Below are 27,804 nucleotides of genomic sequence, written 5' to 3' on the forward strand. Positions count from 1 at the left end.
TATACAGCGTCTTCTTGTCTTAGTGCTTTTAATAATAAAAGAAAAACAGTTGAAGAAAAAGTGAGAAATGTTTGGATTTCATTACAATAATAAAAAAATATTATTGCAAATCCTGTTGAAAAATTTTGTTAGAAAATAATTCAAACTGGAGTAAAAATCTCAATAAATCTAATTACTAATAAGATGATTCTCAGAAATTTAAGATTTTTGAAAGTGGGGAATTCAAAGTTCTAGCTGAAAAAATGTTAACGTTTTAATTGATTTTTTTCATTAAAATTTCATTTCATTTCATTTTTTAATTGAAATTTCAGAGAATAAATAAAATGTCAACCGATGTGATTCTCTGAAACATATTTATGATGATTTCAGTATAGATATAGGCAATATAGGCACAATCTATCTAGGCTACAGTATAAACAGACGCACATACTTATAATTTAATATCATCATAATAGATCTGTAATGCTTTCGTTTTTTTAAATGAAAAACTACAAAATGAAATGTCTTTAAACTTTTATTTGAATGAATTTTCAAAAGAAAAAACAAAATTTACAATAAAAAAAGCTCTGAGCATTTGTAATACTGTTTAATGGGTTCAACAACCTCTTAATAATATTATTAACGTTTTGATATATTACAGTATAAACATCTCAGTTTTATTGAAAAAACATCTTCTTGTATTTATAAGAAACTTTATCCAGTGATTTAAGCTGTATTCATGGTATTTGATAATATTGATTAGCTATGCATCAGAGAATATTTTTTTTTTACTTAATGAAAAAATTATAATAATTTTCAATGAGATATGTGAAGAATAAAAATTTTAATTGTTCGCATTATTGAACCCTCTGAAACATGCGGAATTCAATTTCTGCGTAAAATTAACACCAAGACAGAATATTTAACACTGGTTTAAGCTTCAGAGAAAAGCTTTTGTTACGTGCGTGTCTTCATAATGCTGTCGAGCATTTATTGGCACATTTATCAGTTCTTGTTATGCAAGTGAACACATCAAAAAATTATTCTACCCAATTATATTCAATAAAATTGTCTTTGACATTTTGTCATCCAAAAGGGTAGAAGGGCTTTTACAGCAGATAACAGATAATAACATTTAAATACCCACATAAAGACAGTATTTCATGCAGTGTTAATTAAATCTCTATGATCACAGAACAAAGGGTGCAAAACCTAATTAAATTGTGACCAGAACTATAGAAATCTTTCAGGACAGCAAAAATTCATCATGTTTTGAAGTTCAAATGAATGCGATGTCCTGCTCCGAAGTTTATATAATGAAAGGAAATATAGAAGTCCACCAGCTTGAATTAAATATACGTAAACTTTAAAAACCATCCACTGTTTTTCACTCGTCAAAGGTTAGCTGCATAAGCCTTTTATTTGCTTATGAATTTACTTATGAGTCACTGTTGTTAAAATGTTATTGTTTTCTGCGAATGCACTGATGTTTGAATGCTCCGTTTCAGTTAGCTGCTGAAATTGTTGGTATTCATCTCCCCAAAAGCATGCGGCTCCATTGGTGTTTCTAGAAACAGAGCTGTGTTTCTTTTCGAGTACCATTTGTTGACGATGTTCAATTCTCGAAAAGTGAAGTAGGCCGCAGGTTTTGAAGAGTCTGAAGTTACCATCAGAGCCACACTGCATCTCTGTCTACCTCACAGCCCACATCAGGAGCCCAGTGGACTTTGCTAGGATGGGATCCACTTCTGAAAAATGAAATGATCATTGAATAAAAATAGGCCTCAGAGCCAACATAAGAATATTAATGAAAGAAAAACTTTATTAGTTTCTTAGAATTTATTGCTGTATTTATTTTGGATGACGACTTAAACAAGCTATAAAAATATTTAAGCCTTTTTTAATCATTAAAATACTGAGTGGTTACAAAAGTTTATTTCAATTACATCACGTTTCCTGAAAGAGCAGGAATATAAATTTGAAAGAAGAATCGAATGAATAACAGTTAACAGTTTTAAATGAATTCATTATTATTTAAATTAATATTCAATTATTAGCAATTAAAATAATTTTGAAATTGTGTTTTCTCTACGAACATTTTTTAGGTACTCAAAAATAAAAAGTGCATCTCAAGACCGAGAAAAATATAAGTTTAGAATGATTTATCAAACAATGCAATGATAAAATTCAGTAAATTTTGAAAGGCAAAATTTCCATAAGATGAGAAACAAAAGAAATAACGAAATTTAACTGAATAGAATGCAAAATCTAACACTAAACAAGATTAATAAGCATCTGTCAGAGACAGCTGAAAGAGACAAAAACATTATTCAAATTTGAATTCTTTAATAACTTTTACATTCAATCTTTTAAAGATCAGCAACTCTTCAAAAATGCTGTAATTACCTAACTTTCCATCGTTGCCGCAATCCTCAGTAAAATTAGTAGACCTTTCCAAAACGTATGGAATTTTTAATGCTGACGTTGTAATGAATGTAGTGTTGTCAGTTTTGAGTAACATTTGCTCATGTTATTGTCAGGCTGCTGTGTGCGCTTTCTGTTGTCATTTGTCTTGAATAAAAGCAAAGGACGTTCAGCATAAGATGCATCCTTTTTCACAGAGTAATCACGTTTTTCACAGTGAAATGAAGAATGCTTCGACTTCCCAGTGGCATCTTCGGCCAGAGTGTGTCTCACATTATACTTATATGGCAAAATGCTTATTTTTATTAAGGTTGTAAAAATTCGGTTGGGGAATAAAATTTATCTCTCAACTCAGGTTTTGTTATTGCGATGTTAGATCGCGAAAGAACGCTCAGCAACACAGTGCACAAGAGTTAAATGACTTTCGTCAGTTATTGATATTACATTAAATCGATTTTTACATATATGAGTTTAAAAATTTTTCTACAAATAATTAACGATTACAGAAAATAAAATATGTGAAGTTAGCCAGCAGGAATCAAAAAAAGTGGGCTTACTAATCTAAGTGCAACAATTAGACTTTTTGATCTTGGTAAGATCGTTGAAGTCGTTCGATCTGTTTAAATTATAATAGTTCATTCCATAATATATTAAGGTGGAAATTATGAACGGGCGTTGAATAAGAATAAAGCCGGAGCTTAACCAAACAGTATAGTGGACTAGGTTATCGACTTTTCCCGATTCCTTGTCGCATGCAAGCAGTGGAAAGAGCTGTGAAGCTAGTGATCGAATCGGCTCAAAATGACTGCGGCTCCGTCGCAAGCGAAGGATACATAAGAGCAAAAATTGATTTATTTGTGAATATAACAAAATTTAATAAGAAAAGCAGTTTAATGTGGTAATGAAGTAGAAAAAAAAACATTTTGCTTCCGTAATATTTGTAATCATTAAGAATACAAAAGTAAGAAGCGCAAAATTTGACATTAAAAATATTTTTTTATTATTATTGTATTTAATTAATAATTTTTTCAATTGTAATGGTTATATATGTATTTACAAATATCTTTAATAATATTATATGCAAGAAAAATTCATAAAAAGTACTTTATCAAAATTTATAAATTTTTAAATTTTTTTACAAACTTTGAGCTCTTTGCAACACCTCAAGATGTTGTAGTATTGCAACCAAATTTTTTTGCATTCTTTTTGAACCTAAAAGGCAACTTTTATCCACTATTACCAAAGTAAAATCTTAAAAAGAAAATCAAAGGCCCATTTTTAAATTTGTCACTTTTTTCAATTTTTTTACAACTCTAAGGTTTTTGAGGCACTTCAAGATGATGTAATATTGAACCAAATTTTTTAATGTATTTTTTTAACCTAAAAGGCAACTCCCCCCCCCCCCCAACACACACTATTACCAAACTCAAATATGTATCAAAAAATGAAGACCATTTCCATTCTACCCTAGTGGGCTTTCTAGTGAAAAAAAAAATATTTTCCATGATCATCTGCATGAATTATAAAACAACATAAAAATTATTACTATAATCGGATCTTGTTAGATACGTTAATTAATTAATAAAAACATTCAGAATCAAATTTTATTCATGCGATGTAAAACATCACTATAAATAAAATCATTATAAATTCAAAAGATTCTCCATAAGAAATTTCTTTGTAAAAAATAAAAAAATATACATCTGAAATGCTCGAGTGTAGAAAACACCAATTTAAAAAAAATTCCTTTAAAATTTGATTCAATTAGAAACAACGCCAAACAATTCAGAATTTCAAAATATTTCATATTTTAACCAATATGTAATATATTATTTTTCAAAACAGAAGTTAAATGTACTTATATAAAACTGACTGCTTATTTTTATCTCATTATTATTTATTCAAACCATAAAAGCAAAGTTATAGGAGTCTGTTGACAATTTAATGAATCATTGCGGTTGAAGTTTCGATGATTTTTGATTGGATCTCAAAGGTTGTCGGAAGCAATTGCTGTGATTCGTTGACCTGATAATTGCCATTATAAGAACACAATGTCGTCCTTTCAATGGATGTATTAACTATATCAAATGTGAACGTCTATGTTACTAATAAGTAAAAAGCATTCGGTAAAAAACGTTTCAATGCCTGTTTGTTGGATGCAATCAGCATTTGATTCGCTTTTTTTCAAATACCATTTGATTATGCAGTGTCCTTTGATTTAAACATGTATTTGCATCGGAATCTTTTTTTTCTAATCTAGACTCATGGAAAAAATACGATTTTAATAAAAAAATATTTCATTAATTAAAGTAACTGTCTATAAAATAATTTAAGAATATATATTTCTAGAAAGCAGTTTTTTAGTTTTACTTATAATATTTATCTATTTTTAATTTAACATGCATCAAGTAACAGAACAATTAATACTTTGTCTATCAACGTTAATGCTGTCACTAACAATTGTCAATTGATTTTCATGTATTTGTTTTTGTATATTTACAGGCATTACAATTTCAGCACTAAATCAGCCAAAATTATTAATAAGATTTAAATTTTTTTCTTAACCTTCATTTTCAGTAACTCATTTCGTTTGTTTAGCATGTCACGCAAAATTTTATATTTACTGTCATCAGTGAAATTGTCGTTTCATGAGTTACATTTGTATAGGATGAGTATCACTCACCAAGTTCATTGTTTATTTATTTTTTTATTAAGATTTTATAAGTAATGTGCCAGTTATATGACTATCCAAAAGCATTTATATATATTTGAATTTTGAGATTTGGAATTTATCTTTCATACTGTGTAATATTTATAGTTTACTTTAGTGCCTCACATATTATGCGTTTTTTTTATTAATGCCATTGAGACATTGCAAAGTTTCGTATGTTGGGTTTCTATAAAATATTAGTACATATGGTTATAGTAAGATAAAAATAAGTCGGTATCTAAGAAGAGCAGTTTCTTTCTTGAGGGAGACATTTCCACTCAACACAGTGGAGATGAGTGGGTTCATAAAATACCCATGCCTATGTATCCCTACACTGTTTCACCATATCTGGGTAGGTATGGTAAAACAACTGAATATTTCGCTTATACCTCTTACCCTCCCGAATATAGCCAATAAAGTGTCTAGTCTTTCTTGAAAAAGTCCAACCGGGTTGCATATTTTCCATCAAATGTGTTACTTACCATACAATTTCTATATAATGGGGTCTGCAAATCATTTCAGTAGACGTCTGTGTGAACATTTGAACATAACTTCCTCTGGTCGATGAATTTCTGCAGCCTTCATAGTCCCCCCTACTTCTTCCACTCACACTGAACTTACCATAACTTCATTTTCTTCTGAAGGGTACTTGAATCAGGAGAGCTAATCGCTTGTGAAAAGACTAAAAATTCTATCGTTAACGTCACTGGGAATCATGGAGCTTTCGTCAGGCTTTCAATGCTGCATCGCTTTCAAGGACTCTTCATTTTGACATCTCTTGTGACATTGTTTAATTATCCATACAGAGTAATAATAGTAACAAAAAAACCTTGCGATATAATGTTCCTAGCGATTATAATGTTCAAGGAAACAAATGAAATTTTGGATTCAAGCATTTTCAGGTATATGCTCGAGAACGAAGTGAAAATCAAAAATTCAGTTCCCATAATTATAGTAAATTGACAAAATTTTGAAAATTTCAAACATATTCTTTTTATTGGAATGTGATCTTCTAAATTAAATATTAAAAATGGCACTAAAACAGTAACTGCTACATGAAAAATACCACAGATGAACAGAGATTATGAGAAAGAAGAAAACAACCAATAAGTATAGAGAAGAATTAAACGGAACGGCAGAAAACTAAAACATTTTCTTGTATCACACAAGTTTTCTAATTCGCGCTCGAGTGAAAGCCATGATTAGTTTCAGTTTTCTTAATATACGCCACGCGCCAGTGCGTTTCATACTGCAGGCATCATTCTTATGCTATTTATCGTTTCTCCCTGTAAAAATAACACTCCAATCAAAAACTGTTTTTCACATTTGAAGTTTCCGGAATTTTGTCTCTGAAACTGTAACTGTAACTGTGAACTGTTATTTTCCCATCATTCTCGAGCGTATACTTTAAAATTATTGCATTCAGTTTCATTCAATATCCTTGAACAGTTTTCATGTCAGAAAAGCATTTTTATACGAATTAGTTTTCGAGACTAAATCTATCATTATGAAACTAATTTCTCTAAGTGGGCACACTAAGTGATAATTTTCAAAGCAGCTTCTTTGGAACGCAATACAGCTTTCCCAGTATTCATGAACTTCTGAAATTTATTAAGAAAGGCCACTTCTCAAAGAATGAAGCATCTTGTATTGTTTCTGTTGGGCTGTCACAATGGATCTCTCATGACCTTCGAATGTTGCTTTTCAACTCTTGAAGTGTGTATGGTAAAGACCAAATTTGGCATAAATATAAATAATTTTTTAAAATCCAGCCACCTAAGAATGAGGTAATTTGAAATCCATGATTTTATCTTCCGAGATAGAAAAATAAAAAATGAATTGATTACATTTTAATCTTTATGGTCATTCATTGAACGCTATGTAACCGTGTTTAGTTATTAAAACATTGTTCAATTAACCTTTCTTAATACATATCTACTTTAAGCTTAGTAAAAATGGATTTTAAAAATACATTTTTATGTTGTATCAAAAAGTAAAAACATTTTCCCATTTCAATTTCTATTTCTTGGTCTTTAATTTATAATCCATCATTATAAATATAATGGAATTATATTATAAAATACATTTTCAGATGATATCACAAACACTGAATCAATATGTAATTAAAATAAATTGATTAAAAGAGATTTAAGCTCTGAAAATATTGAAATAATGTATTACTATCAAGAATGTAAAAGCTCACATTGCTTTCGAGATCTGAAAGCGATGGGTAAACTCCTGCGTAAATTCATAAGATTTCTTGTTTTGTAAACTTTGAGAGAAATGTACATTCTTGCAGTGCATTATCGAACATAATTCGGATTATATTTGTGAATTATTTTACATATAAGAACGTCCATTGATGAATTTTAAAACTCTTGAAAATAATATATTATAATTACTGTTAATACAATATAAAATTTTGTTTGTATCTTTTTGTCAACAGTAGATATTCGTTTATCATTTAATAATGCGTCTTCAAGAAAATTAAATCTAATTTCAGTTAATATCTAGTACATATTTTTGTTGTTTTGAAATGATAATTCACCTGAAGTGTTTAAAGGAGACGGGGGCAAGTTGACAATAGTGACTAGAAAGACTCAGTTTAATTTCATACGACTCACCATCTTCTCAGGTAGCACAGTCTGCTGTACAATATTGTGTGATAATATATGATATTAATTAATATTTCACAATATTATACAATATTGCAAATATTGATCAATGTCATACAATATTGTACATTATTTGTGTGTTACTAAGGTTATAGGTACTCGTAGGGCTCCGCACTGTTAGTCAATAAAAACTCGCATTGTTAAGCTACTACTCCCATTTTGTTTGATGCTGTTCCGGTATTTCGTCAAGTGTATTGTGATTTTAAAGATTTTTAACGTGAGATTTCATTTACTAGCAAGGAAGGTATGTGGTTATTCTTTGTTATACATAACTATTTCAGAAAAGGCATTTCCAATAATAATTATTTATATATATCTTCGTATTAATACATCCACAAAAATTTAATATTAAGACAACCCAGAAAATTAACTACATTGTTATCTTGCGCAATTGCTGTTAACTGATATCTATTTGACGTGCATTTATATGTACTTTTTTTGCTCATTTCGTATGATATTTTTTTATTCTAAACTATCTACAGGCTGTTCAGTAGCATAATATAAGGCGCGTAGACAATAGATAATATCTTAACTATTTCCCTTCTAGTTTAGTTTAGTTATATTAACGCCTCGCTTTAAAGCAACACCAGGGCTATTTTGGGACTGATCACGTAATTTTGAACCGTGGTCAGATGACAAAGACTACATCTAAGTTGGCACCCCCTTCCAAACCACACCAGCAGTATACTACTCTTTTTGTTCACTGAATTTGAAGATTTTTCCATTAACTATTAATCATTTCTTGCAAGTCATTTTAACATCACAAACCTCATTTGGCTGTTCTTCGAACTCAAGAAATTATTCTTTTCTTTTTAAAATGTCTGTAATAAAATATCATGATCTTTTGTATTCAGTTTTAACGCATTAAACAAATTTTAAAAAATGCGCCCAAACTTGAGGAAATCCAATATCTTTTGATTAATTCTCCAATAAAATATTGCGATTTGATTTCCAATATCTTTAGTTATATTTCGATAAAGTAAAGAATTGGTATTTCAAACGTTAGCTATCCAAAATATAGAAGAATTTTTTTTGTTCCGATGTAGTTACATTATTTATATAAAAATCAATATCATTTCTCCTGATTTCCTTACATATTTCTAACTAATACTAAACATTTACTAAATTCATTGAACAACAAAACACAATGTGGAAATCATCTAAATAAACACAAATTTTATTAAAAAAATGCCTCATTTTATTAAAATAACGTTAAATCTCACGATTGTCGATAAAATTTAAAATACATAACCTCTTCTATAACTTGTTCTGAATATCACATAACCAGCGTCAAAATACTACTGACTAAGAGTTTTTGATTTGTACGTACATGTAATTAGATCGTAAGTTAGTAGCAGTATGCATGGCTAAGACTAATGACAAGTCACCACGAAATGACATCATATCTAGATTCTTTGTGAATCCTATTAATCGGTTTGTTGGTCATTTGGTGGTAACAAGCCAAACCCACAAAGACCATTTCTTGAACTAATTTATTGAAACAAAAAATTTATATTGTATTTAAAATATTTTAAAATCAAATTTGGATATAATAATAGTAAAAATAAGCAAATCAACTAAAAAAATGCGAAAATAAAAATCTTTGAATTAAAAAAAGTTGAAGATTCAGATACGCAGTTTATCTATTCAGTTCAATGGATACAGTTTATTATCCTCTCATTAATTAAAAAATATTGCTATGCAATCATAATATTTTTTTTTCTTTCAAGCGATTGTAATTTTATCTTGAGAAGAACTCGGCTTATCTAATAAGATCTTGCGTTCATTCATGTTCAAATTGAAGTTAAGATATATTTTTCATTAAAAAATGAAATATATTTCTTATATAACTTGGCTTTTTATATAATTTATACTTCGCGGTTTACTTCTTATATTACTTGAATCTATTTGACTTTTAATCTTGATGAAACAAATATTGGTTTGAATTGATAAATATTACAATTTTTAGGATTTTATTTCTTGAAATTTTGTTTGTGGCTATTCTTTTAAATCAAAGATACTCTAAACGATTCATTGTTTTTTTTAGATGCCAGGATTTAGTTAATGGGCATTCAACTATTCCAATGTAGTGGAGTTCTTATATTTACACAGCTGCGAATAGGATTTTGTTTTAGAATAAATCTATATTGATAAGTTGCAAATGGATCAAGGCCTGTAAAAAAGAGAAATAATTCTCTGAACTATATAGTTAAACTTAATTTGATTTCAGGAATTATATTGCAAATTAGTCGACCTACATCACCATTGGACCATAATTCTTCACAATTAGTCAATATTTCATTGAGCAGGAGTTGTTTGATATATGTTTTATTTACTTGAACTAGTGAATAATGTATGCCATTAGTTGCTGTTTATTTTGCAAACTGATCGGTTCTTTCATATCTATGCAATCTGTATGTGCTTTAAACCGAATATATATGTAATTTAGGATTGGTTAGTAATATATCAAATATTTCCCTGTCTATTTTATGTTGTGTCTTTGGATTTGAAGCAGATAAAATTGTTACTTGATTATCTATGTAAATGAAAATTATTTCGTTTTTATTGATTGTTGTAGCATAAATAATTGCTTATTTGACTGCATTTAGTAAAGCTTGGAAAACTGTATTATAGGGTTGAATTTTGCTGACCATAAAAAAATCTCTATTGTTCCTTTAAATGCGCAGAATGTTTCAGCGACTTAATCTTCCATTCTGAAAATAGATGAATGTCTGAAGTGAATGTCATATTATTGTCCATAGAAATTTAATAATTCATGAGGAATTGAGATGGCTGTTTTTCCCAGCATATTACTTTCTTTTCTAATCAGTTTGATGAAAAAGGTGTTGAATGAATGTTTTTGTTTAATCTTCTTATGGATATATATATCTGCGTTTCATGATTAGTTGTTAATGAAGAGGAGTTATTCCTAATAAAATTTGTAAGTCTTCTGCTGTTCTGTATTCTCCAGAAATTGCTAATAGAAAAACGTTTTGAATTGATGAAAATTTTATTATTCTAGCTTTTGGATTATTGCACCGAACCGCTACTCCAACATACTTTCTACTGCAGTTTTGTGTAATATTTTTCTAGGCGATGTTGAAATGCTTCAGTGGGTTCCTGCTATTTTATGTAACTTTTGAAGATATTGTAGCTCTTTTTAGATTGATGATAAGTATGAGTATACCAATTCAGTTTTTCGTCAATGTAAACTCCTGGTTATTTTATGTAATTGCTTTTCTTGATTTTTGCTTCTCCCCATTGTATTATTGAATTTACGATTAGGCGACTAAATAAAATTTATGTAGTTTTTTCTACTGCAACAGTTAATTTATTGTTGACTAACCAATTATCAAATATAGGAATTGCTTCTTCTGCTGTTCTTTAGTAACGATTTTGTATTAGCTTGAATTATCATGGTTGTAAATTAGTATTTGATGGCTAGTGCATTTGTAATATTTCGTTTTCCACAAGATTCCAGAGGGTGGGTCCGCTACAGGAACCTTGTGGGCAACCTTTCTTTTACTATCCAAATGCTATTCTTTAATTAGTTGACTCATCACAAATCTATTTGTCAAGAGGCTTCTGAATAGTTTGGCATATTTTCTGGACACCTGTTTTTGGTTAATATATTATTTATTGAATAGTGTTGAATATTATCAAACGCTCTTCTTATATCTATTGAAAGAACAATCATGTTTTAGTTCATTTTTTGATAAGTATAGTTTTTAATAGATTTTTTGAAGCTGGATCAAGAGCGACCTTCTCTAAATATTGCCTTTCATCCGAAAGATTATTGCTTTCCAAATGGTGTACCGATTTCTGTGTCATCAGTTTCTCTAAGACTTTCGTATTGACTGGATATTGTCTTATAACTGCTGATGTTATGAATATGTTTGTTTGTTTTCAGAAATAGAATGATGTTTCTAATTTTAAATGGGCCTAGATAAAGTCCTAATAACAAGCATTTATTAAAGACTTTATTGAGAAGGACTTTTCTTATGTAAAATTTGTATTGCTATATTGTCAATGCCATCATAACCTGGTGCTTTTTATTTTGGAAGTATTTTTATTACTGAATTATTTTCTTCTGACAATGGGATATCGTTTTGAAAAGAATTGTTCATATTGTAGATTTGTATATCTGTTGTATCTGAATTTGGGAAAAGTTGTTTTAAGATATTGTTCTCTGTTGATTATTGACCACCTGCAGATTCTTTATTTGGTAATGTAACTAACTGAGAAGGAATAGTTTTTTGTAAATGCTGTTTTATACTGTTTGTCATATGGATTTGCTGCTTCTTAGCAGAAATTTTCTCATCCATTTACTTTTGCTTTTTTTATTGTAGATATATATGAAAATCTTTCTTTCCTATACAATAGTTTTGTTCTTTCCTGATCTTTTTAATTTTAAACGATCTATTACAGGCTTTTATCAATAACTTTGGAATATTTCTCGTTACTCGATTAAGATGATCTTGACTTGAAATTTGTTCTATTTCTCCTTGTAACAGAAGGGGATTGAAGATGTTATTGATATAATAAATTGTGCATAATTTCCATATTTTGTTTTGTAGCTTTTAAAAGTTTCGGTTATAGTTTCTGATTTAATTTTAATTTGAATATTATAATGGTCACTTAGTGTTGGTATGTCCTGGAATTCCCAAAAATCAGTTGTTTTTTCTTTTAGATTTTGAGAGCAGAATGTTAAGTCAGACCATTCTTTTGAATTCTCTACTGGAAATGATGACAAAGCATCTTGTTTCTTTTAGAATATATAGATTATATGCGAAAATTAAATCCAGAGTTGCTGAATTTCTGGTAACGCTGTTTCTCTATCCCTAAAGAGCATTTTGACCATTGAAGTCTCCTCCCATAAATATTCTTTTATCTTTTAACTCCAAAATAAACTCTTGCAATTTATTTAATGTTATGTAAATGTTTTCATATGCAGATGAATATGGTGAAATTATTGTTGTGAGACCTTCTTTATCTTGAATCTTTAGTGCTATCTGGTTGTATTTTATTGAAAGTAGTATTGTTTTTTGAGAATTCATTGAAAGCTTTTTTAGATTTAGTTATTATGGCATTTCATGTTTTTGGTATATCTATTATATGGTCATTCAATACATATGGCTCTTGTATTAATATGAAGTCAGTTTTTAATTTACTGGCATTAACTGAAAGTCAGCTGCTGATTAAACGTTCCCAAGGTTTTTTTGTGATATTCCTATGGAGTCTTGCAATACGGCTGAATTTGTATTAAATATTATATCGCACGAAAGAACTGGGACATTGAAAGAAGAAAACATTACCGTGCTTTAACTTTTACTTGGATTTGTTTTCTTTCTTAAGCTTGTTTTTAATACAGAGTATTTCTTTTAATGGAATTAATTTTTGCTTTTAAAACTGGAAAATTTTGATCATTAGATGGGCAATTAGTTGGTGAATCAGTTCGTTGAACATGATTTGCGTCCATGTAGTTTTTGCAGGGTGGATATCTATTTTTTTGTAATTTTTTATTAAATGGTCACCAACACAATAACTGCAATAGAAACCTTTAGCGTCACAATTAGAAGATGTATGGTCCAATGTCTGACATTAAGCACAGCGTCTAATACTTATAAAATAGTGTACTCTATGGTTTTCCCAATTGAAGGATATTTTACTATAATTTCCTTTTATTATGCTATAAAAGCTTGTTGATGTTTTATAGCCCAGTGATGTTTACCAGTTCAACTATTTATTGAAAATAATACTTTATATCTTCTTTTGAAGAATTGTCAAAATTTTCTGAAAGGGTTTCTTTTAACTCTTCTTTCGGTATTTCATTTTAAATTTCGTATATTATGGATCTAGGCAGCTTCTTTTTAACATGTACTGGTTTAATCTTATCTTGCAATGTTAGTTTATTTTGATTTTCCTTAATTAAAACGTCTAAATCTTTTTATGTTTTGTAGTCAACAGTCAACTTGTTATTTTTGGATATGTTTTACAGCTTTGATTTTCCTTTACCTATTATTCTTGACATATTTTTTTCAATAAGATAATGATGATTACTTCTTTTTCTGCATTGTTGTTGGGGTAAAGTAACACTGCAATGGTTTTCAAAATGGACATCTTTTTAAGAGCATCTGTATACGGCTGTTGATCTTTTTGTTGATCTGTTGATTTGTGACAGCTTAATATGACGCATATTGTCAAGAATATGTTGTTATTGTAAATCAGTTTGCACGGATTTGACGTTAATATCTTAAATCCTTGTGGGTTATGCATCTCAGTTCCATTTAGTCTGTTTTCTAAAATATTTATAATTTTTAGCTGATTTTCTTTTGAACTCGTTAATGTCATATCTACCATCTTTTCTATGGTTTGTATCTTTTATCTTATTAGTTAATATTTGCGAAGAGGTTTCCTCCTTACATAAAAAGTTGTCAGATATTGAAAAGTTTGAAATGAAAGATGATGAAGAAATTGATATCCTAAGTGGTATCATATCTGGTAAAGACAACTTTTGTCGCCAAAAATGTTTTGAAATGAAGGCAATTATCTCGCCAAAAAATATAGAGTAGAAAAAATATGCAGTATTCGCCAATTATAATATATATTACTTTTAGAGCTGAGAGATAAATTCTTTGCTATAACATAACATTAATATTTCCTATTTAATGGTCCAATATTTTGGTTATAGTTAAAAGGCAATATAGATTTCCCTATATTATAGCATTATAATGATAAAGTATAGTAAATTTGTTTATTTATTGAGGGAAGGCTAATTTGAGTTTTGGATTTAGAAAATGTAGCTTAAAAATCGCCAATTTTGTCGCCAGTGAAAATACTATATCCCTGTCTATAACAGCATACTGGTCTGTCAATTGTGATTACCAAAATCTTCGTCAGGTAGATTTAGTTTAATATTATTTATTTCATTATGCATGGTAATGTTATAACATTAAATTTAACTTTTGTCCTAATAGTCCTATAGCTTAGATATTTGTATTCATATAGTTAATATATCGCCAAAAATCATACCGAGTCCAGTTTGTCACCAAAATTCATTCAAATACTGTCAGAATTTATTATAAGTCAACGGAATTTTGATACTTGGCGCTGTGTTGGAAGATAACGAGTATAGAACGACTTTTTGCAATTTATACCAGTAGTGTTAATTATTAAACATGTTTATAAAAGGTATTAAATGGCAATATTTATAAATAATTTTGATATGGAACGAACTTACAGTTAATAGCATTCTGTTACAGTGTGGATTTAAAGTTGAAACAGATTTTTAATAAAAGTTATAACACTTTTACTTCACTACGCTTGGTGGAGATTGTTCTTATGGTAGTCTGTGGAAGTTTTTGCCGTTTTTTATAACTGTCCATAATTCGGTGAATTCTTGACGGAGTTTCAAAAGTTTTTTTTTTCCAAAGTACTAGTGCAAAAAATTCTTTTTTACGGCAATATATAATTTATGCATTAAATTTAAAAAATGCAGGTTTTAAACACATTTTAAAATGAGCGTAGAAAAGCAATGTTAGCAGATCAACAGTCAGTTTGGTTTTCACTCATAAGACAGTTGACCCAAGCCATTTTCGAGTTTTGCCACTAAATAACTATGTCATTTTCATAGATTTCGTTACTCCAACAGTATTACTTGAAAACTAGTGATAAGAAATTAAGACGTAACTATATTTTCAAGTATCCATCTTCCTAGTTACCAAAATCAGTTTTTAAAATGGAACAAATAGGCATCCCTGAATAATCAATTCATATTAAATGAAATAAAATTGAAATTAATAAACCTTATTATAAAATAATAAAGGAACTCTATGCATTCGATCAGTATTTTATTGTTTAGGAGATGGGATAATCTACTTTCAATATGTCTTACCAAAAAAAAAACAAAAAAAAACAAAAAAAACGACTAACTTTTGCTTAATCGTTCACAATTTCAGTAACTTTACGGGGTATTCTGGTGCTTACTTAAAACCAATATATATTTGTTTCATACCATTGAAAATGTTTTCAGTGTCACACTTGGGGTCCCCAACTCTTTTTCAATCTCATTTTCAGTCTCCCTTTTCTTTCTAAATAATCCTTAGATAAGTGGGGTAATTGGACAGTATGGTTTCTCAGAAAATGGCTAGCGTAAAACCATTTAAAATTTCTGACGGTAGGATTATAACGATGAATATGTGCCTTTATAATTGTAATGCTTTGAGTCAGGACCCATTAAGATTGTGAACTGAACTCATTTGACCTGTTAGACCATCCTAAAACTACACCACTGCTGTAAATGTTATTAGCTCAGCAACGATATTTTGAATGTATTGTGAAATACAAGATAGAAATACAGAAGCTACTGAGTATTGTGTAAAAAGTTCCTCAAGATCTAGTCCACAGTTGCCCCAAATCAGTTTTTGAAATGAGACATCTAGACACCCCTTTATAAATATTCTATACTTAACAAAAAATTTTAAATCGAAAGGATGTTAAAATTACTTAGTGCAACCTTTAAAGTGATTTAGATATTTTAATTAATATTATAAAATTTCACTAACTAAATTAACTTTAATCTCAAACTATACGCAGCAAAAATTTTTCTATCAAAAATAGCCCATCTTTCCAATTGCTTTAGAGCGACTGATGATCGTAGTTTTGGAGGACATGTCCAATATATTTGTTGCCCAAAGTGGTTTGAAAATTTCTTTGATCCATATTTTTTTTAAAAAAAATTAAGAGGTTACTCAGATGCCCCGTGTACCCGATTACACTTCCTTATTATAACTGGTAAGACTTTGAATGTAAACTTGGAGAAATCCACTCGATGTAATAGAGTAATCTGCTAAAAAAATCGCAGCACCATTCATAAATATAGTATTCGTAATTTAAAGCAACGAAAGACTGATTTCTTTTGTCAGGTTACATGAAAAAGAAAAATAACACCATCTTTGGTGATTATTATTTAGTAATTGCATTAAAGACTTAAAAATTTAAAAATAAAAAAAGCAAAAACCCTTTAACAAAACATTTTTATTAGTATGTCAAAAAGAGAAAAATGTTTCTTGCTTCAAAAACCTGGGCATCCAAATAAAAATCGTAAAACCGAGAAACCCAACAACAATAGGAGAAGGATATTAACTCTTAATGAATACTATAGGAAGCAAAAATCTTCTGGACATCTATCATATAGAAATTAAAATACATTATAAATATGATTACAATTTTAATTCACACAGAGCATTTTTAAATGCACCTCTTGCTTTTTATTTTCAACTCCATATTTTTTAATGAAAAATTATTTTACGATATTGATACTCTGATAAAACCGTATTCTGAAAAAAACGTTTTTATATCAGTTTTTCGTATTAAACACAAAATAAAAGAAGGACATTAATTCATAATGAATAAATACTGTAGGAAGCAAAAAATTCCTGGAAATCTATCATGTAGAAATTAGAATACATTATAAATATGATTACAATTTTAATTCATACAGAGCATTTTTAAATGCACTTCGTGCTTTTTATTTTCAACTCCATATTTTTTAATGAAAATTTATTTTACGATATTGATACTCTGATATAAGTATATTCTGAAAAAAATATATATATATCAATTTTTAGTATTAAACACAAAATAGGAGAAGGATATTAATTCATAATGAATACTATAGGAAGCAAAAAATTCCTGGAAATCTATCATATAGAAATTAAAATACATTATAAATATGATTTCAATTTTAATTCACACAGAGCATTTTTAGATACACCTCGTGCTTTTTATTTTGAACTCCATATTTTTTATAAAAAATATTTTACGATATTGATACTTTGATAAAAGTGCATTCTGAAAAAAAGTTTTATATCAATTTTTCACACTAAACACAATAATTGCACATAAGATTAATATCTTTTCTAATAATTAATTCTGTACAATTAAATCTTAAAAATTCTATATACTCAGAATAAAAAAAAATCAATATTTTGAAAAATTATTCAATTTTTTGTTAAAATCATCTGATCTAAAAATAATAATATTTATTAATTCGCCATTTTATAACGGTTAATATCGTGTTTCACCATAAATATATCAATAATAACAATGCAAACATAATAACATAGTAAACAAGCTTAAACATACATTCATCAAATAGTGGATGTTAAAGGCTGACTGAAAGATTCTTATAGTTTTTAGTAATTACTTCTAAAGTATTTTATGTATGAACACATTTCTTTGAAATTCGTCATATTATTAATTCAGTTAAAATGTCATGTAAAATTTTAACAGCTCTACTTATCACATATTTTTTCAAAGCCATATTCAAATATTTGTAAAAAATTAATTATGTATTTATTTAGATATTAACTTCAATATTTATTTATATATATTTTTAATATACATTTTTATATTTTTAATTATATATTTATATCAATATTTTCTGTTGGAATTTTATTATACATTAGTGAGTTAAAAGCGAAGCTTGGGAAATATATAATTGTCGAAAGGTTAAAATAAGTTATTATATATATATATATATATATATATATATATATATATATATATATATATATATATATATATATATATATATTATAATTGTCGTTGAAAGCTATATGAAGCTCGTTTCAGATTGTAATGGCATTTAATATTATTGAAATTCAAATTTATTTTATGTTAAGAAATTTGGTGAAAACAAACTTTTAGGCGCAATACCAAATATTGTGAATAATTAACTGTGTTACTAATTTAGCAAATAATTTTATCGGTTTAGATTAATGCGTTTGCTCGAGTCAGTCCTTTTCTAAGTCAGTTTTGTGAAGATGAGAGAGTAAGTAATTGAATTGTAAAGGGTAACCTATTTATTTTGTTTTCAATTGTAATAATTTAGGGTTCCCTGTACTATGCAATGATTCTGCATTATGTTGTACTTCTTACTTCTTACAACTTCTTGCCATTTAAATAAATGATTTATGATTTCTTCGAAATCTTCGTTTTTGTATTTCAGACATTGATTAATAATTTTATTGTATTTAAATATTTCACACACGTAGCTATATGTTTTCTTTTTACTTCTGTTCTTTTGTTTCGCTTTACATTTCTAATATGGTGTAATGCCGTTTTAATTCCAAAGTAATGTAATGAATGTTTTCCTTCTTTTTTATATTTTTGTAGTTTATATTTTGTGGAAAGTCTTTCTCTTTGTTATGTGAATTTTTCATTTTCCTTTTATATGACATACATAGTAAGACAACAAAAGACAAAGTAGACGTTTCTTAGCCATATCATAGATTCCATATGTGGTTTTTTTAATCATTTTTCTGAATCCCGTCCGACGTTTTTCTTGAGTTTTGTAGAAGTAGTGATGCAGAAATGACTGATATGGTTTCCAAGTCCTTCGATATCAATAACTCCAAATTGGCAATGAAATCTTGAAGTCCATAATCCGAAGGTAATGTATACAGACATGAAATCAAGTTCAGGAATTAACATGCTACCAAAACCTTTCGAGAAAAATTATTACAATAAATTTATGAACGAAAGTAAAATGTTTGATTCTTATACACCAGCTTTGTTTATTATGAGTTGTGGAGTCTTTTTTTCTGCAAAGTAGAAATATTAAATCAGCCTCCCAATTGGTTTTTAAAATTCCTGTATTTTGTACAGAAATATTAATATTTTTATTTAAATCGAATTTCAAATATAGTAAATGCAGGTATTTAAATGCTTATTATTTAAAGAAAAAAAATTTTTAAATCAAAAGTTGAGTCCAGCAAGTTTTGAGCCATAAAATTTTTATCTGCAAAGTAGAAATATTAAATCAGCCTCCCAACTGGTTTTTGAAACTCCTGTACTTTGTACTGCAATATTAATCTTTTTATTTAAATCGAATTTCAAATTTAATAAATGCAAATATTTAAATACTTTTTATTTTAAAAATAATCAATTTTTAAATCAAAATCATTAAAAGTTCCAGCAAGTTTTGAGCTATGAATATTTTTATCTACATAGTAGAAATATTAAATCAGCCTCCCAACTAGTTTTTGAAACTCCTGTACTTTGTACAACAATATTAATCTTTTTATTTAAATCGAATTTCAAATATAGTAAATGCAGATATTTAAATACTTATTATTTTAAAAATAATCAATTTTTAAATCAAATGTTGATTTCAGCAAGTTTTGAGCAATGAATTTTTTTATCTTCAAAATAGAAATATTAAATCAGCCTCCCAACTGGTTTTTGAAACTCCTGTACTTTATACAGAAACATTAATCTTTTCATTTAAATCGAATTTCAAATATAGTAAATGCAGGTGTTTAAACATTTATTATTTAAAAAACAATCAATTATTATAATCAAAAATAATTAACGAGTAAGTATTACTTCTTGAACGTATTTTAATTCCAGAATATACTGGTTAAAATTCAAACTCCCTTTCTAAAATATAATTTAACTCATATCCAGAAATTAAGAAACGGCTACGAGATTCTTTCGCTTTTTCCCTTTATTAATATTGATAAAATTAAACTCTTTTTGTGTATAAATTTCCAGTACAGTAGGTATAAATTTGTGTGTATAAATTTCTAGGTTGATTATAATTAAAGTTGAGAATTTAAAACGCTGTGAATTAAGATTGAGATTTTCATCCTGAAAATTTGAAAAATATATTCCCCCAGCATATAATTAGTGTTTCATCATATGTACACATTTTGCAAACTTTCAATTACAGAAATATTTAGAAAATAAAAACAATTTTTATAAACACTGGATACAAGACAAGAATTTTACACTGCATTTTTTTGCTTTCGAAAATTCATCTGGACACTGCAAAAATGTCCAAGATGTCATAAGAAAATGAGCGTGACTCACGCAAAAAAGTCCAAGATGTTATTAGAAAGTGAGCGTGACTCACGCATGTTGTCCTTCTTGCGTGAGGGAGCTTTTGATGCCAGTGCCTGTCTCTTGCAGAGGAATGAAAGTTGGAGTCGATCCTGGGGACATCGGTGGTGATTGTGAGGGAACGAAAATAGGTGGTGGTGGGATAAATTGCGGGAGCTCCGAAGCTCGCTGTAAGTCGGGAGAAGGAGGCGGAGCTCGTATTGTTGCCTTGATAGTTGGGGGGTCAGATTCAGAGCATTGCAGATTCTGAAATAATAATTTGTGTACATTATTATTCATCCAACAAGTAAAAAACATAAGAAATATTTAAAAATCAAATTCCAGTTTAATCTGATGTGAAAATAGAACCCTCTGAAGAAATGAAAGCTTTTTTACGGAGGAAAGGTAAATTTGCTAGACAAATTCTACCTACAAGTGTTAACTAATCGAAATTATTAATTATTTTTTTGGAATAAGATGAGATAAATGCATGTCTCTGATCATACATACAATATGCGCCAAAATATACAGTACTGAAATGAAAAGATGAACAAAATTACATTATTATCATCTGTGATTCTATTTTTCCTCCAAAGAAATTTACATGCATACATGCACATTATGCGTGTTGATTTACCACGGTATAAGTAATGCAAGTGTTCAAAGTGTGCACCGCCTCTCTGTAGACAGAGTTCTTATCGTTCACGCAGATTCTCAAACATATCCTCAAACAAAGGTTGCTGCAGACTTCTGCAAAAAGAGACGATTTTCCTACGCACTGTTCTTGGTGGATCTTCACAGTTGAACACACTCTTCGTTAACATCCCCCTTTCGTTGGCACAGTACACAACCAGAACTACGAAATTTCTAAACAATAAGCAGCATAGCTGTGTTACTTGCTGCCTTCTTATTAAACTTGTTCCTGTTATTAAACTTGGAATTGTTCTGCCTCTTTCTTCAAACTCGGTCCACCATCACGATCGCTTCCATATGAGCTGAAATAATGCTCATCTATAAATGCTTTTTCTTACGTCAAGAACTCCATTTACAACAACAATTCCACAACACAACTTCCATTTCACTACTGCGAACACGTATAGCTAGAGCTATGCCTGGTCGACAAACGCAACTACGTGTTCGAGATGCGAGGATTTCAGTACTGTATATATTGGCGCATATTGTGCTTAATTAGAAGAAAACTATGAATGCAAATGTATGAGTATATAAGAAAGTTTTTTCATAGTACTATTTCAGCCACATATTTCATTTATGTTAAAAAGTAACCATGTATGTTATCGTGCCATATATAATTGTATAGAGCAGCGTTTCTCAACCTTTCAGTATTTGCGGCCCAGTTTTCAAATATAATTTTCATCGTGCCCCCCGCTTACAATAAAATGTATACAGCAATAATGTATATTGAGTATTTTGGATTCTTTTAAATTATTTTTAACTAACTGCCAAAACAAGAGTAAAAGCGAGCCAACGTTGGCGACAAACCACATCTTGCATTTTGGACAAGCCGGCTGTAAACAGATGAAGAGAAGGAAAGCGGGAAAAATTTAAATATTATATTTGAAATTAAAGCCAAACAGGGAGATAACGTTAAAAGAATATGAAAGTAAAAAAAAAATTCGTCAATGAAAGTTAACCTAGACGGGGTGAGCTAAATTTAGAAACTGGAAATAAATTTTTTAGAATAATAATAATAATAATAAAACAGAAGCATGACTAAACAAAAGTGAAAAAAAAGCAATGTTTGTGGAAGGGAATCCACACGACCTATGCCGCCTCGAGCACGCGCAGAGCTAATGTTTTCTCATAGGAAGAAGGAAAATGTTCTATAACGCAAGTTTCAATTCCAGCCAGTCTCATTCGAGTCGATCCTTTTATCGCTATCGAATCTATAGTGAATGTGTATGTTATATACGTTTTCGTGTTAATTGCAATTCACCATATTAAATATTCACGGCAGTAGATTTATGCAGACTCATGGATAAATTTTTAAGCTGAAGTAAGCAAGCATTAGACGATAGTCAAGCATCAACAAGTACACAGACGAGCGTGGTTCCGAAAATAAAATCAAGAAAATATTCTCAAGAATACTTAAATTTTGGATTTACCAGTTCTGAAGTAAATGAAGAAGAAAGGCCCCTGTGTATCATTTGCTCAAAAATGTTGACCGCAGACAGCATGAAACTTAATAAACTTAAACGACATTTGGAAACGCTTCATAGTGAGTATGTCAACAAACCCAGAGAATTTTTCGAATTAAAATTAAAATCATATAAAAAGCAAAAATCATTTTTATAGAAACTTTGTCTGTGAATAAAAAAGCTTTAATTGCATCTTACAAAGTTCATATAAAATAGCCAGATGTAAAAAACCTCACACTATTGGTGAAGAGCTTATTTTGCCAGCAACAATTGATATTGTAGAAACTATGTTTGGAGATAATTTTTCAAAACAATTGCAGTCCATACCTCTTTCAAATGATACTGTTGCTCGTCGAATTGGTGATATAGCCGAAGATGTACAGAGTCAGCTTTTCTCGAAGTTGCGTGACACAGAGAAGCTTTGGCTTCGAAAGCAATGAGTCCTGGTCTGAATATTGTGTTAACTACGGTTGTAACAGTAGTAAATTATATAAAAATGAGACCCCTGAAATCGAGAATCTTTTCCTCACTTTGTAAAGACATGGGTTTCAGTACATTCAAAATTACTATTTTATTGCGATGCAAGATGGTCATCACGTGCGAAATTTTTGCAACGTGTTTATGAATAAAGAGAAGAAATCGCCAATTTCCTAGCAGAAGAAAACAGACCGGAGACCGAGAACTTTCGCGACGGTTTATTTGTGCTGAAATTGAGGTACTTGGTGGACATATTCGGGAAATTAAATAACTTGAATCTTCAACTCCAAGGAACAAATGCACATTATGTTGGAAACGAGTGATAAAGTTAATGCTTTTTGTAGAAAATTGGAATTGTGGACCAGAAATTTAAAGCAACAAACCTAGCAATGTTTGTAAATGCGGATGATTGTACTAAAACTCACAAGGCTGAAGAAGAACATGTAAAAGTTGTTTTGTAACCATTCAAAATCTTTTAGTCATGTTGGTAAAGAATTTTAAAAAGTATTTTCTTGCTTACGACAAACTGATAGCAAGTTACGAGTGGGTTAGGGATCCATTTCTTAAAACTCCCGAAGGACTCTCAATTGATGAGCAAGAAAAATTCATATACTTCACGATAAGTGGCGAAACTAAAAGACAATTTAGTAATAAATCGCTATTTGAATTTTGACCAGGAGTAAGGATGATTTTTCTGCACTAATAACAAGGCCATTTCACATTCTAGTACCATTTTCAACATCCAACTTTTGTGAAATTAGATTTTCTGCAGTGGCTTCTTTGAAGACAAAATATAGAAACAGAACTGAGAGTGGCTATTTATAATTTTAAGCCTTCCTTCGAAAAATTATTCTTTGCAAGACAGGCCCAAGAAAGTCACTAATAATTATTAAATTTGTTTTTAATTTAGTAAGTTTTGATTTAGTAAGTTGTTTTACTTTAATAAGTTATTAAATATGTCGAAATGTATTTTGTTTTCTATGTGTATGTGTGCTTTCCTTTTAGTTAGTTAATCAATTTTTTAAAATAATATTTTCACTTGGATATTCTCGCCCCCCCCCTCTAAAGTGCTCACGCCCCCCTAGGGGGGCGCGCCCCACAGGTTGAGAATCGCTGGTATAGAGTGTATAGAATTCTACTTTTCAGAAGAATACAAAAATTCTAATTTTTATTAAAATTAATAATATTGCAAATTAGTGAAACAATACAAAATAACGTCTTAGCTTAATAGATGAGTTGCAAACTAAAAATATTAAAGACTGATTTTTTCCCTTCTGAATCATTGTTATAATTTTTTAATTTTATAAAAGAATGTTAAGATCGATGTTAAAAATGTACATCACATATGCACACAATGTTATTTATCACATATGTATACTTTGAACCTAAAAGGAAAACAAACATCCGCATTTTAAAATTTAAATGCTAAGAAAAAGCAACTCAGACAAATCTTTTTTTAACTTTAGCAAAGAAAAAGATCAATGATTAAAATCTTGATGAAATAGTAAAAGTGTTGCGAATTCCATTATAGCAATGAAAAGAATGGTTACAACTTATATTTTATTTTAAAATATTTTTGAAATTTAAAAAAATTCTTTTTGACAATCAAACAACTGGTGCTATCGGAAATTCAATTTTCTGAATTTTCGGTGACACAAAAAGCGTTTTTAAAATTATATATAAGAAAACCATTTCCAACAATAATAACAATTTTCACTTAGTTTTTAAATAATTACAAAGCTAATTAAAATTTGGAAAAATTCGAGCCAAGATTCTCACTGCTAATAATTAAAGTGCAGGGTTAGAATAAATGAATGACCGATATTAAACATTTATATTTTCGATCTCTTACACATATAATAATCAATTATATATGAAAACAAAGAAAAAACTATCCAGTTTTTTATCAGTTGCTGAAGTTTGTTGCATTTGTGAACTTTTAGTAACACGACAAACATCGAAACTGCAGTCGAGTTTGTTCCTCACATTTTGAAGTACTGTTACATACACAGTCAATGAGGCCTAATTTAGCAATTATTTTTCCTTTAAGCTTATTGACTGTTTTGGGCAATGGGGATATTTAAACAAGGTCTTTGGCATGATTAAGTAGGCTACTAATATCCAAACTCCAATGAGAGGCCGAGTTGGCCTGGTAATAAGGTCTCGGATTCGGTACCGAAGGGTTTCAGGTTCGAGACCCAATTCCACCGAACGATTGTCGTGTAAACGGGCCTGCTGCACGTTAAATCCGCCGTTCTCTCAATGGTATGGCGTGGAAGCTCGGAAAAGGGGCTGCCAGCTCAGGTGTTGTCCTCGTCATCTGACCGCTTTTCAAAACTACGAGGTTCGTCCCAAAATAGCCCTAATATTACTTTAAAAAAGCGGGATGTTGATTTAACAAAACCAAGCTCCAATGAAATGGGACCCCTTCTTGTTTAAAGGTAAGTTTTGTTCAACGCTCTCGTATTTGTTGAAATAATTATATTTCCAACGTTTCTAGAAAATTGCAGCCCATTGAACGATGCTAAAAAAAAATTGGGACATTTTTCTTTCGGGTTTCATGATTCACTATTTCTGTTATGTGTAATAGTTTTGAAAATATAAAATTTAAAAACCTGATTATTTATTTATGCTAACCCCGTATATATATCAAATATGGAACTTTATATGCAGGGTTTACCCTGTATAGCAGAAAAAAACATCCATTTACATTTGGTGGAATTAGAAATGAAAATTACAGTGCATGTTCAAATTTTTGTATTTTTTATAAAGGCCTGTCTGGTGTAGGATTCACCGTGAAGGCCTTAGCTAACCAAGTTTGTCAATTAAATTCTTGAACAAATTCAAAGCACACTTGAGATTATGAAAAATATCAACACCCTAGTTTGTTTGATAATATGATATTTTCAAAATATATTTGTCACTATAAGTAAAATTATGCTTTTCACCGTCCAGGAAGAGATGTTCGCTCCTTCCGTGGAGTAAGTCCTAGATAAAAAAATGAAGTTGTTAATAGTCAATGAATCGTTTCTTTCTCTAGGATGTATTTTGAATAGTTTTACGATGCAGTCCCGAAAAAAGAAATGAAAAGAATCATTAATGAAATGAGCAGAATTAATCATTTATAGGGCCATACTCAAAATAAATGTGAAAGGAAACGAGAAGTATGCTTAAAAATAATCTTTCAAATGAATAAAATTCATTTGAAATATTTCACTTAACTTAAACGTAAAAATGCTTGTGTACTAATAGAAAAAATTCTACTGAAAGAAGAAATTACTTATTGAGGATGAAAATAAAACGAGAAAGTCAATATTTTGAAATCTGGAGGAACATAAAAGTTTGAGAAAATTGTAAAAAACTTCGTACTGCATAATGCTAGAATTATACGAATGAGAGTGACAATTATTTTTATTGAAAGGAAGAATGTTTTCTGCATTTATGGCATGAGACGTGATTCAGTATTATATTCTAAGAACTCTGTTAGTTTTTCTCAAAATTTCCAAGTAAAAGGAAACAATTTTATTCAAGTAAATTTTATTCGCATGCATGACAGGCAATTATTTCTCTCTTGAAAATAATATATATGTTTGTAAAGATTGTCTTCATCTGTTCGAAAGTTTGTAGGGTCCAGTAGGGCGCAGAATTAGAATTTTATTTGAGAAGCCAAAATTCTGTTCTGAGGGACTCCATATTGTTGTTAAACATTTTAACTCTGATTTTTTAAGATGTGTATTTAATCTACCAACTGGTAGAAAAGGCATGGCCCGAATCGATAGAATCTCTTATCTGATTGAGAATCCACAAGAGAGTGACCTATATAAGACAGAAGAAGGAAAGTCAACAGAAGTAGCTGGTCTGGGAATCATTAGAGATGACATTCTTTCAGTTATCAATTCGCGCAAGGAAAAGCAGGACTTTTGACTTGGCAAGATTGTTCATTCTTTTTCTCTATTCTGTGTTACTGTAGTGATTTTGATGTTACAGCTGATTTTTATATATTTCCTTAGCTGCAACCGATATCTGTGTCATCCGTCTACTTTAGAAAATTCATTGAAAAAAAATTGAAGCCAAGACCCTCTTGATGCGTTGAGAGAATTTTCGGAGAAGCTACATTCCAGATAAGAGAACTATTTTCAGAGATCTTCCATTCAATGAATACATCAAATATGCAGAAGAGAAGAGAACTCCTAAGCAAACACATTTCCAAGTATGACAATGACAAAAGTTGTATAAAAATTGTTTGTATAAAAATGCATTTCAGACGAAATTAAGCGGATGAAAAATAATAAATGAAGGATTGTATTTGTTTCAGTTTCTCATAAGCTATTGAGTTATTAAAAAAATTCTAACATTTTATGTACAGAAATTAAAATTCGAGAATAAATAAAATTGGAATTTTAAAATGAAAGCTACAAACATTTATGATAATTTACGGAGCCCTTTTATAAGTTGAAATTTTTGAAGTTACGCTTCTACTACACAAATTAAAAAAAAA

At 29.4% G+C, this 27,804-nt stretch overlaps 1 protein-coding gene across 2 annotated transcripts in view; it reads right to left on the bottom strand.

Moving 5' to 3' along the window:
* Nucleotides 1-1,648: 1,648 nt before the first annotated feature.
* LOC129960584 (neuroligin-4, X-linked-like) overlaps nt 1,649-27,804 on the bottom strand; it is a 264,029-nt gene continuing 237,873 nt past the window's right edge. Inside the window, exons 8-9 of one of the 2 annotated variants that reach the window (XM_056074076.1) lie at nt 20,708-20,940; nt 1,649-1,727 (exon numbers count right to left, since the gene is read on the bottom strand). In XM_056074076.1, coding sequence (XP_055930051.1) covers nt 1,649-1,727; nt 20,708-20,940 — 312 coding nt within the window. Of the gene's footprint in view, nt 1,728-20,664; nt 20,941-27,804 lie in introns of both variants that reach the window. The other variant, XM_056074078.1, reaches the window with a different exon arrangement.

Source organism: Argiope bruennichi, chromosome X2 (genome assembly GCF_947563725.1).
Source record: "Argiope bruennichi chromosome X2, qqArgBrue1.1, whole genome shotgun sequence".
NCBI lineage: Eukaryota > Metazoa > Arthropoda > Arachnida > Araneae > Araneidae > Argiope > Argiope bruennichi.